Below are 13,435 nucleotides of genomic sequence, written 5' to 3' on the forward strand. Positions count from 1 at the left end.
TACATCGAGTTGCAACAACATTCGTCAAACGTCATTAATTATTGGCAATTTTGTACAGAGATGAATTGGGAGATAGCTCACGGGCAGGGTCGCGCGATCACATCCTATGCTGCCCTCTGGCTTCGTACATTAGCTTTCACCGTTTTTTGCCCCCAAGGTCGGCGCAACGAATTTCTGGTAGGGGTTCGCGCACTCAGGATGGCGGTGCCATCTACCAGTAGCCGTTGGCGGCTCACGTACTCGTGATGGTAATGCCATGCGGCAGTTGACGGTGGTGGCTTACCTACGCTTACCGATACTGCACGCTTTTGATGGTAAGGGAAGAACACTCGTGACGCTCCATTTGACTTTATCTACTACTATTAAGTACATTGTTGCCTCGAAGTCGACGTGATGCGGAGCTTTGTGGCACGCGTCGGTGTCGCGTACGGAACTCTCATGCAGCGAATCTGCGTGAGCGTGATCGCTCTTAGAAATCTTCGCGCGTCCCAACCAGCCAAGCGCCAAGCCACGGGTCGAGATGTTGAGTATATGTGCGTCGGCGCTACACTCGACCAGTATGCGTGAGAGTCGAATCTGCGAAAAATCCTCCCGAGGGGAGCGAAAAATACTTCTTCAAACATACAAGCGCAACAGGTACAAGTTCGCAAGTTCGATCGGTTCCCGTTGGTCCCATTAATAGTACTTCAGTGGCTAACTATTGTCCACATAGTCTTAGCCAACTCTAACTTCTCGGACTACTTCTAGACCTATTATTGTCCCGGGTGCAGCACTACTTCGTTAAAAGGATATCGGCATAAATACTCGCCGATCTCATCTTCCTTCTTTTTTAACGAAAAGAGGACATTTTTTGGCAGGAAACATGCTCTACGGTGTAGGCCCTATAATTGCACGGAAAAGTTCCTTCGCGAAGCTAGCAAGTGTCAGATGTATTATAAAACATTTGCCCATTTTGTCGAGAATGGGATCAAACAAATGGAATCCGCCTAAAAATTCGACTGTACATTGCACAAAACACAGTGGAACATTTCTTGAATTCTCGGTAACCTATACATTTATAAACGATTTAAATATAACATTTGATTTTATACCAGACAGATTGTTGGTTAACAGCTTCGCAAGAAACTTCTAAGGCAAAAGACCGTTATTTACAATATACGTACAGATATACACGCACCTCATTTATCACAAATATTGTGCGACATTTAGACAAGGATCTTAAAACTAGACGATGCGATAGTCGAGGGGACTTTAACTTATTAACTCTCGATTTGTTAACCTCGTCGTCGACGGGAGGTCCAACTCCGTTTCCTTAGCCAATGATATCCAATCTTTTACTCCGTACGGTAATAAATTATATCGTAAGCACCTTTATGTTTTTCGATGAATCACCATAGTAAGCTGTGCGTTCGAACAAAGTCAAACTAATACAAATATCAATATCAATGTTATCTCGTTGGATAAAATGATATCCGTGGAGCCTGAGGTTCAATACTCTTCTTCTCTTCCCTAATCACTTAACAAATCCGATATGTCTAATGATATTAGCACCTCAAGGCCAACATTCCTTCAACTATCGCTTCGTGGAAAGAATATGACTATACACAGTTTACACGTCCACGTTTAAATCGTGGAATAATCATCAACAACAGTTTCCACGATAAAACACTTCACTCGAGTTAAGTTAATTACGTTGGTTATTCTACAATTAACTTAGGTCATTTAACTCGGTTGCATAATATCAACTAAATTAAAATCGATATGAAATCCAATTATCCGACATGCAATTCAGCAATGAACCGGCCGGTTGTTCCAGCAAATTTGTGTTGCTTTGATTAAATCTTGTCAATTCAATAAATATCGGTTCACGCTTCTGAAACGAATGACCAACTCCTAACTCGATTAGTTAACTTCAACAAAATCCAACTGTCCGATTTAAAAATTAATTATCCGAAACATGTAAAATCTAACTCGAGGGAATTTGTCTTTGTTAAACAATACTGAGCAGAGACACATTTTCTGATCGCAAGTCGTTGATTTCCAATATCCTACTTCATCCTTTTATACAATTGTCATGGATGGGTGCACTATCGGGAATCCGTCGTTTCGATGTCATTTGAACGTGTTTTAAATAATGAAATACGATGAGCCTACAAGTGGTTCTATGATTGGTTGCAGCTGACAGGTGCCAGGGCCTTGCAACCTCGAGCTATCTGAGCGCGCCATCACTTGGGAATCGATTGCTCTTCAAGGACTTCATCAGCTCGTAGCTTGATCTCTCGCCAGGAATTCTGGATGTCCTTGCTTTCGCTGTATGGCGAGCACACGGCGAATCGTAGGAAATATATGTCGTTGATCTTTGACGGTACCAGGTGAATGTTCCCGGCACCGTTGATTCGCTTCAATAAGGCCTCGTTCACCTCATTGGTCGCCTGTAAAGACAAATAATTTTAAATCCGTGAAATTACAAATTAAAACAGCTTCCGTGAGGTAACAATTTGAAAATCAAGTAGAGTAATTAAGGAGATCGAAAATAGAATACAATTACGAAGGAGGGCATTCGTGTACAAGGTGCTGAAAAAAAGTTGAGTAATTCAACGTTTCAAAAATTTCAACTCAATCTATGAGTTGTGAAATGCTGCCGTGGAACTGGTTTTATGCTCGGTGATTAAGAACCGCAGGAACGGCGAGTAATCGTTAAATAATAATAAGACACGTTATGGAATATTCTTTCGAAGATGAGGGTTACGTAATAATTCAATAGAAATTAGTAAAAAAAACGATATTGGAAATAATCGTAAATGGGAACGTCAATGTGACTTGAAGAATTTCTGAATGTTATAAAAATGTGTGTCAATGTGTAATAGAAATATCTGCAGTTTTTCATATTTTCGGCGTATCAATGTTGAATACTGCGTTCTATGAAAATAACGATTACTTTTCTTGTATTAACGGTCACATTTTCGTTCACCCTTCTAGATTATTATGGACGACTTACTTTCAGTCGGAAGCAAACTAATCCAAGAATGACTTCTTCGATTATTTCGAAACGGGGATCGGAAAGTACGAGCGCTTCAAATTCGTGTGCCAGAGATACGTGTTTCCTGATGTAACGTTGAAGGTTTTCAATTCCGTAAATACGCAGAACGAACCAAATCTTCAACGATCTGAATCTGCGGCCTAAGGGAATCTGCCAATGCTGCAACATTTATCATAAATTAGTCCCTTCATCGTGTCAAAAGGTACTAACAGTTCGCAGATAAAATTATTTCAAATGGTGATTAATGTTTTAATTATTAAGGTATGCCTTACCCTGTAATCAGGAGCCAAGCCTTGGAGGTCATGCTTCAGGTAAAGGGGGTCAACATTGAACGCGTTAATTACATAAGTGGGATCCTTCAACCACAATGCGGAACAGTCAAAAGTGACTAGCATCCACTTATGCGGATTAAAATTGAAAGAATCAGCCTTTTCAACGCCTTTCATCAGGTAACGGAATTCCGGGCATATGAAGGCGGAACCTTAAATTCATAATTTTAAACATTATACTCCGTAGAAACTATTTTCTATCTCCTAGGAGGAAAGAACTTTAAATGCAGTACTACGAACAACTACATTTTTAAATGTCGATCATTAATATTTAAACTCAGTTGGAAACTTTCAATCGATAAACGAAGCTGGAGATGTTACCTTTCCGCACGTCGGTATGCAATGCAAAATTTCTAATTTTTAAAACATAGTCAATCAAGTTACCTGCATATGCGGCATCGACATGCAACCAAATATCTTCGCGATTACACACAGGACCCATTTCGTCAAGACGGTCGAAAGCGCAGGAAGCAGTCGTTCCCAAAGTTGCAACAACCTAAACAGGATTATCTTGAGTTGAAGAGAGCCTCGTTAAAAAAGATAGGATTAATTGTTGTTACAGTAGAAGCTTACGTAAAATGGAATCAAGCCCTTATCTCTGTCTTCTTGGATCGCTTTTGAGAGAGTTTCACCTCGAAGTTTGTGCTTCGAATCGACTTCCAGAAGTCGGTATCGCACACCTCCTAGAAGAGCAGCGCGTTCCACCGAACTATGAGCTTGACCTGCAATGAACAATAATAAATAAATGTAACCTAAATAGAAAGTGACACAGGATATTCAACGGACATTCTCAAATGTCTTAATATCATTTTTCTGTAGGAAAAAAATTAAATATTGGGGTAAACGGCATTTCTTTATCACTCAGCTTGCTTATGCTTTCCTTTGGAATAATTGTTAGTTTGAAAAATAAAAATCGAGAAATCAGAGAGCGCTTTGTAATTCATCGAAAATGATAATCGCGTCGATCGCGTCGATGGTTGTTGCAGAGCGCCGAAAGGTCCTGACAGAAGTCATTTGTTGTCACGGACGGAAGGTGACGGGAAATAAAAGGTTCTCGAGATCAAGTGAGGGCTTTTCATTGAAAATCATCCCGCGGTTGGTGGAGGGCTCGTGATTTAACGGCGCGAGTATGAAGTAGGGGTGGTTTGTAGGGGTTGGAGGTGGTCCAGAATGGTCGAACAGGGATAACTCGAGTGGTTATTACGCGTTGCCATGGTGACAAAGTGCTGCCTGTTGAAGTGCTCCATCCTTGCACGACTTCTCCGCCTCGAAACACCCTTTCGACTTTCGAGCTCTATGAACGGATAATGCCTGCGTCAATGTGGGGACCACCAAAGAAAAATGCCCTTGGGGAAATTCGCAGAAATCTCGGAAAACTTTTCCCTACCGAGCCCCATTGTCCTAAGTTATCGCCTACCTAATGAATAGCTTCGGCTTCCAATCATCCTACAGTTGTCGGAATAAACCTTCTCAGAATAAAACTCCACGATCTCTTAAATGGAGAGATGTTGTAAACCTGTATCGAGAAGTACAAGTGCGTGCGCAATTAACTTTCGGCAACGTCCCATGAATTCATTAGGTAGCCCTAAAGTAGATTTTCTCGTATAACCTTGTAAGCCAGATCAAGCATTTACTCGATGTCAGTTTTGTATGTCACAACTTTTCAGAGAAGGGTAATCATTCACCAAGAAATTAGGTAGAGTTTCAAGCCGAATACATTTTGAGAGAGAATTACTAATAACACAAGCTTCACGACTGTAGATGAAATGACCCTTCTTCTTAACTTTTGAGAAATTAAGAAATTGTGCAGCTTATAATCATTACACTGTATCTCTGTAGTGTGCCATTTGGAAACAGCCATCTGTTAGGGATTGAACAACCAATGGAGTTCGGAATGTACTTACAGGAACCATACATCATCAGTTTCCCGATGATTTCGTTGTCCGTCCAGTCCGGATGCTGTTTCCCGACTTGTTGGACCTTCTTGGCCTTCGCCCCAAGAAGAGCAACCAGGGTAGCTTCGCTCGCAGTTCCCTGAGGAAGTCACCGAGGTAAATTAAATCTCGGATTACACGAAGAGGACTTTATGAATCGGATTCGATATTAAATTCCTCTAAGAAGCCGGTTAACTCCTTTTATTCCTTATAGCTTTATTATACCTGAATGACTCCACCACCTTTTGCTCCACCGCAGGCCAAGAATTCCTTCGGGAGGTCCAACATCTTTCCTAACCAATTCATCATCACTACTTCCAATTCCGTACAAGCCGGACTGGCGATCTAAAAGTCATGTCATTGCGTTAATACCGCATTTTTTAATAAAGCAGACTATTAAACATATCTCTAGACTTTTAAACCAAAAGCATTAAAAATACTTTTGCAGTTAAAAATATTTCATTTTACCCAAGTAAAACCGATGCAAGCAATAGCACCGCTCAACATGTCGGCAACAATTGCTGGGTAAGAATGCGCCGTCGGGAAGTAGGCGTGAAATTTTGGACTTTGCCAATGGGTGACCTAGAAGAAAAATTTCAGAGTACGGATTATTTCCCTTATAACCCTGGTCCTAATCGCTCGAATAGATTTATAAATCTGACTTCGAATTAACAATATCTAGAGTTTAATTTTCCCGACATACTTACCCCAGGCATTATTACTTTTTCGACATCGGTCATGATATCCTCCCATTTTTCCGAGTCTTTCGGTGCTTCGGTTGGCAACAAAGACTGCAGATATCCCGGCTCAACAGTCGGTAAGACCCTCCTGAAAGGGCAATTTCGATTTCACTAAATAATTCTAAAACGCCATTTCCCCTCCCACTTCATCGCCCCATCTTTGGACAAGGAATGCCTCGCTTCTTCGAGAAAATTGCCCGCTATTCTCTAACCACTTGGCTGGAGTACTTTGAAAGATTTGCACACTTTACCAAGGCTGATAGTCCTTTCCTTTCCCTCGGTGATTTCACCTTCACCCACTCCCCAATCCATATTTTTCCCCCCCGGGTATCGTTCCAGTTTTACCATTAACTGATGTACAACGTATGCGGTGTTAACGAGAGAGCTAATCTGACGTGATCTTCGTCGTTTTATTTTTAAATGAAGACTAAACTAATGATAATAACATACTAGAAAGCATTACTGTTGAGATAAATTGTTATGCACCAACGTCATCATATCATCTGACAAGTTCCAGATATGAAACTGTAACAGGAACTTATAAATAATAATTAGTAATACCAGATTAACAGCAAAGCAGCCGGATAACTGATCAGGTGCTTCGTAAACGAATCGTAATTTTGTTCCTACGAATTAAGAACACTAATTTGGTAAATTAAAGATATAATATACCTGTCCCTGATATTCGTCGTGTATTCTGTGATGTACCCCGCCATTGCGTTGGCGAAATCCTTGAAGCTTTCAGGATCCATTGTTCCCTTAATGTGTCCTGCAATGAATAATAACTTTTTTCTCTTCCGTACTTTTCCTTCCCCGTGCAAAAGTTACGGATGCAGTGGTTGACGGAATCGCGACAAATTACTTTCAACTTGACTTTCAACGGCATTACGCCAATGACAAGGCGCAGGCGCGCCCCACATCCTGGTAGTTTTTTTTTGTTCTTGATACGCATTCTAAATCCTGCGAGGTTGTTCGTCAAATTAACTTAAATATCCCATACTGACAATATTACTGTAGCTAATTCCACTTATCGGAATAAATTGCGAAATGCGTGCGAAACATTTTTCCCGTTCTTTCTCTGGAAATCGATACGTCCGTCAATTTAACATCAAGATCGTCATGTCTCGTTTGACCATTAAAAAAGAAAATTGCACCGGTAAGTACAGAGTGTCCATGTTACGTTAACAGAATAATTACTTACAATTGAAAGACATATAGCAGGAGAAAAAATAGTAGTGTACAACCTGCCGCTAGAGAATAAGACATGTACGGCCTCTTCACTCGGTATTGTAATATTTATCAAGTTCTTGAACTCAAGTGCAGAATTTAATCCCACATAACGACGTTATCAGCAATAATTACAAGACAAATCCAGTTGTAGAGACGTTTCGATATTGAAGCATGTTACAGTGTGTTTCATTTCCCTTTTTATGAATGCAATGAAGGAAACAATTACATGTTCAGGAGATAATTAATTATCGCACAAGTGCTACGACCGATAATGTTAAAAGCAATCCTATGAGAGCCTTACCCGTCGAGGATATATTAGCGAATCACGTGTGACTTATTCCTTCCATTGTACAAAGGAAAATCAGGAGAAGACACGCACGGTTTGTTTCATTATGATCAAGGTGGCTTAATAATGGTGTTGCACAATTACTGTCAATTCTTGAATTTCACCGACCTATAAACCTTCGAGCGAGCGCAATAAACTGCGCAAAGAAGCCGAGTAGAAACAGCCAACAAAGAGGTAGAAATTTCGTCACGAAACTGTAGAATGTATCCTCGGCCGAGTCCGGTGAGTTGCCTTGTTTTTCGACATGTCGAAATCTCAGGAGATCGACGAAGGCTAACTTGACACCGGCAACCGGACTTTCCCGATCCGAATTGAATGCATCAGAGCGGACGTGTCAATTACAAAGTCACTGTCACTAATGATACGGCCAATCGCGGAATTCATTCACAATTGGTCTTACGATTCATTGAGTAATCTGTGACAATCCTCTTGAACAGGTGACCCCCTTTACTTCATATCGATTTAATATTAGATAATAAAGATTAAATTAAATTATGAGGTTTTGCATTTTACGTTCAAATACTGACAGATGCGATACAAATTTGTATGTTTTCAAAGTATAGGGTACTCGCAATTTAATCTAAAGATGTATGCACGATAAATATAATATGAGGTGGTTTTTGGTTCAGAGTTAAAGTTCACTGCAGATAAGACTAGTTATGGATGTAACCATTCAAAAAACCACGTGTAATTGTATGAGAAAAGCTTCATGATATATGAAGAAGCGTGCGCGTTTAATAAGACAAGTAATTAATATATTAAAGGAGCATGATAGACAATGATATTCTCATATAAAAAGGAATAAACTGTTAAACGACTTTGCAATACATAGTGTATGACGTACTATGGTAGCTTCTGATAAAAGCGGCGAAGCTCGTTGATACAGTAAAGAAGCGTAATTGCAGGTGTTTCCTTCGTAGAAAAGTAAGAGTGGTCTCCGTAGTTAAGAGCAATGACCATGACTCATTTTCCTGGATCAGGTTTCATTCTCTTTACACTCTCACCTCGAGGAAAATTTGCATTTTGAGATTTTCAAGCAGCAACAACTTCTACACCGATTTACTACAAATTTACAAGACGTTTTAAGGAATGCTACACAGGCATTTTCCATGCTTCATTCAATTAAATATAACAAATGCAATATCGACAACTGCGAATTATAAATTGCACTAAAGTTAAAGCTTAATTTTAATGCTATAAAAATGTTGATCCATATTGTCGTCGAGTGAAATTCTAACCATAAGTAAGGTACAATGTATGCAAATTTGTAAAACAAGACGATATATAAATTGTATAACTTAGCCAGAAATATGTATCCCGTATACTTAGTAAAGCTCTTTGCAGCAATCGAAATTTTCAATGCAGTACCAGAATGTTTTTTCTCTCTACTCCATTGTTAATCTCAATGATATCTTCGTCGTCAGCTCTAAATTTGGCGAAATTTGCGAAAGGTCTAGGGGATTGGAAATACAAAATCCTTAGACCTCCTAAGGCATGAGGAAATTTTACGACGCCGGGAATTACAAGCAAACAGGGAAAGAAGGTGGGCAATGACGTTTATGAGCATTTGCGTGCGTTCGTGGAGAGGCAGGGATTCCCGATACGACATTCCACGTCAAGTGGCAGGAAATGATTTTGCCTGATCTCGTTTTCCAGGATCTCCACTTTATCCTTTTTCCGCATAGATTACGAAATTTATTCTTCAAAATTTGACAATGAACGAAGATAAATCAATTTCGATTAAAGCATTTAATCGATTCAATTTATTAAAACAAAATATTATTGGCTGTAATAGTTAATGCAATAGTAGAAGCTATTATTAGGAAAGAAGAAACCCATCTATAAAGCAAAAAAAAGTGTAGCATAGAAGAAAGCTGGTAATACTTATGACAAATAAAGAGTAACTTTTGGCTTCGAAATGTAAAATCTTCATATTTTTCATCTTAGTCGAATTGAATATTTTATGCAAAAATGATATTTTTATTTGTTTATATTACTGAAGGAACTTTAATTATTGCGCATTGCTTCATTAGTTAATGATTCTGTAGTCATTGAATTTCGTGCAGGAGATCTATGTTTAAGAAAAAAGTGCTAGTTGGATTGAGTTGAATTTCGTTTCATTTAATGATACAACCAAACGATTTGAATAGACGCGTTAATTATCTCTACGTTGCTCAATCGATTACCTGGGTAACACTTCAATGAAGGAAACGTCTTATCAATCCGATAAAACATTTTTCTCTGTCAAAAACATAGTCTTATATATAATCTCCGCAAACTTCTCATATAATATGGGGGCACATTTTTTGCACAAAATTGTACCTCGTCTTATGAGTTTAATGGAAGTGTTAATTCAAATGTTAAATGGGTAGTAATGCTGAATGCACTGCATCGGATATTTTGACTATTTCTTATCACAACAAACATTTTAAAGAACGCTGTACCGAACAGGTGACAACTGTGCCTTTTATATCAAATAATTTCTTATTTCGTAATAAGGTGATAACGAAGTAGCCTACTTACAGGCCGATTGAATTGCCGCACTCTATCGCCGACTTCCGGCGTGTCACTCGATACAATCTGAATATAATGGATAATGATGAAGCTGGACAGCAGTGGAGAGGTTAGGATTCGAGATTAACGGGAAGTTTGCGCACGACCTCTCCGCGACTACGTTCGACTAGCGAGTGCCCGTCGCTGCGCCGCCGGCGACCTTTATATAGGGTCCCCTCCCCTCCCGCCCCCGCACCCGCCGCGCCCAACCCTTTCAACCCGCTCGATTTACAATTAGTTTAGCATAAAACTAATAAATATATATTCTCTTAAAAAAAGCTAACATGTATGATCAAGATCGAGTGATCAAGATCACTCAAGATCCTATTAAAGGCAGCCCAATTTGTATAAGACTGGTATAGTACAATTATGAAATTTGTCTTATTTGGACAAATGGCGATGATTTAGTTAGTAGAAATTAATTATAGTGTGGATTAACTGTATATATTGGGCCTCGGCTCAGGCTCGTCGTGGGATTAGAGATTGCCTCCGAAATGGCTGTACATGTTATAGGTGTACCTACACGGTGCCTATAAGGTATAAGGTACAAGATATAACGACAACGAGGCGGGTCTGTCTCCCGTAATTGTCTAGTTCTCTCAGCGAGAGAGCTCATTAACTCGATTAGGCGTGAACTTTGAATCTCCCTCGGTAGAGTACATAACACAATTTCAAGTATCCACGGTAGAATCGATGTCCTTTCGTTCCCCAATCGGTGTCGGGCTTGTCATAGTCTGCTTTATTCGCTTCCAAATTCAGCTATTAAACCCGTTATGCAAGTCAGGAACAAACTCATCTCCGATATGTGCTTATATCGACGCGATGTTCACGCTAAATATTTATTCTGTGACCTATATCCATTGGAGTGCAGATTTATTGTAAAGAGATAGATAAGTCACCCTTTCTAAGTGATCCTTTCCCCCGTAATAAGTTTAAAAAAAATTGATGCTGAGGAATACTTCTGTTTACAGTGGCTTATCGTTACTATATTCACTACCAAGTTATATTCGAGATCGAATGTTAAGCTGCAATCTGTCGGGCAGTCTTAGAGAGGAGGACCTAAAGCTCTGAAATCAAGTCGCATTGAACAGCAGAAATCCGATTAATTTGAAAGTTCAAGTTTCCAAGAAGGACGGGAGAAACACCCTCTCGTGTTGTCTTCGTCTGCGGATCTTGCAAGAGCAAATCTATTCGATTCAAACATCATTGAAGCAGCTTCAGAATTCTTCGATCAACAATATCGCAATTAATGGAAAACGTTATCACCCGTTTCCAATATCTTCAGAAATTAAAAATCCTAATAATTAATCACAAATCCTTCGTTTAGAGTAATAGGGATGAAAGAAGCAATTCAGTTTTTACAAGTACGAGGGACTTAATACTTAGTAGCGGGTAAAATACCTACGAATGATTGCAGTTTGACGTTCTGAATAATTGCATCGGTCACCTTAATAAAATCATTTTTTGGTAAACATTTTTTAACATACCGATCGTGTGACAAACATTGCATCTTAATGAATTTAAACTTCAGCGAGGCACATTAGAAAATATGATAGAAAATAATTAATATTCTCACATGGTTGGTTACTCCAATTAGAATTTTTTCCCTGACATAATGAATGTTACACCATTGATGCTTTAATTTATTTACACGCATATATATACGTATCATAATATTTTGTAAGCTTTGCCTCGTTGAAAACGAATGTCCTGTTGTAACTTCTTAACGCCCTCACTTTACAATAAATTGCTTAAGTTATCAATTTCTATGGTGATATTAATATCTATCGATATCGTATATTCACTTTGGACAATTCCATCACTACCTGGACGGAAAGAGACCGATATACGGTGCGCAGGGTAGGCGAGACAAAGGCAAGTCGTCGGAGAAAGAAAGGTGCACTTTTCATTTTATTTCCGACAGTTCTCTCCAGAGCTACCTCGCTTTTCCTTTACTTTCCCCCCTTCGCTCCGACAAAGATGGAGGGATTCCGTCTTTTTTCTCCGCACTCTGTGCCGTCTCCATGACTACGATGGCTGGGATAATCGGCAGTACTTTTCCATCGGCATCTTTCGAAACATTGGCCTCCACCTTACGTGGCAAGGTGGCTTCGTTTTACTTTTCTCGAAAGATTTTCCTATATCCCCTGCACAAACGACGCTCGCAGAGCATTAGAACTCCGAGGGCGCTAAGATGGCGGCGAAACTTCTTCGCGATCAAAGCGCCTCCAATATCGACCGAACTGTTAAAGGAGTACAAAGAAAGTTTCTCCAGAAAATTAATTTGGCTTTTAATTAATCCCCCGTATCTTTTGTTTTCTCTATTTATTGCTTATATCGCGTTTATTTCCAAAATTATTATACTTTGAGATTAGGTTTGTACGAAATAGACTGAGAGAAAAAAAATTGGTTCACTCAAAGAAACATGCATTGCCGCAACAAAATCCTGCGATCAAATATGCCCATAGAAATGTCAGGAAGAGTTAAGAAAATTCGTTTAAATCAACAATATATATGTCAACGATATATATTTGTTTCAGTTAACTAATCTGTTCTTTTTTTCAGTGAAATAGCGGTTGAGTTTCTGTGAACGTTGGAAGCCAAGAAAAGGGGAAGATAGGGCTTTTATTTTTTTAAGCGGCTCTTCTTCAAACAAGTGTAGTTAATTTTGGTGACTGCCAGTGAAAATAAAAATTGTGTGAAGAGCGCGATTTCCTTTTCCCCATTTTACGTGAGATCAAAGCGCAGTTGGGAAATGGCGGCTGTCATGGAATCACGTCGAGCTTCTACGGGGGTGGAAAGTAAAGGAGAAGTGGGTCATCCCTTGAAACAATTTCCTGGTGTTTTATGGTTGGCTGGCTCTCCTGTGTCTAGATCGATTGAGCATACCTTCCTTTCACAGGAATCTCAGAAGTCCCATTGTACGAACCACAATGTCTAATCGTTGATAAGGGATGATTAAACGTTGCATTTCAGGGACGTCATCTCATCAGTACACTTCCGATTGACTTCTGATTGGTAGTCCTTTTAAAATAAAAATATTTTCTGAGCTTTATTAACTTTTATAATTAAAAATTATTAGCACCCTGTTCACATGAAAAAAGCAAGTAAAAAATGGTACTGTTAGGGTAACGTTATTAAAAAATGGAAACAATCGTTGATAAGGGCTGATTAGATACTGGATATTAGACAATGTAATTTTTCGATTGTGACCACCCCATTACTTCTTAAAAATTAAAAGGTACCTTTCTGAGCTATGTTAA

The 13,435-nt window shown here is 39.3% G+C and overlaps 1 protein-coding gene across 1 annotated transcript; it reads right to left on the reverse strand.

Annotated features, from left to right (window-relative positions):
* Nucleotides 1-875: 875 nt before the first annotated feature.
* Nucleotides 876-10,310, reverse strand: LOC105703229 (aromatic-L-amino-acid decarboxylase). Its single transcript, XM_012431460.2, has 11 exons — nt 10,143-10,310; nt 6,716-6,812; nt 6,011-6,131; nt 5,772-5,885; nt 5,529-5,648; nt 5,274-5,403; nt 3,943-4,091; nt 3,754-3,865; nt 3,313-3,521; nt 2,999-3,199; nt 876-2,432 (listed from the first exon to the last, which is right to left on the reverse strand). Exons 2-11 carry the CDS (start codon nt 6,793-6,795, stop codon nt 2,226-2,228), a joined length of 1,443 nt encoding a protein of 480 aa, XP_012286883.1. The 5' UTR covers nt 6,796-6,812; nt 10,143-10,310; the 3' UTR covers nt 876-2,225.
* Nucleotides 10,311-13,435: the final 3,125 nt, after the last annotated feature.

The sequence above is a fragment of the Orussus abietinus genome, unplaced genomic scaffold (assembly GCF_000612105.2).
Source record: "Orussus abietinus isolate OABI.00-Male unplaced genomic scaffold, Oabi_2.0 scaffold124, whole genome shotgun sequence".
Taxonomy (NCBI): domain Eukaryota; kingdom Metazoa; phylum Arthropoda; class Insecta; order Hymenoptera; family Orussidae; genus Orussus; species Orussus abietinus.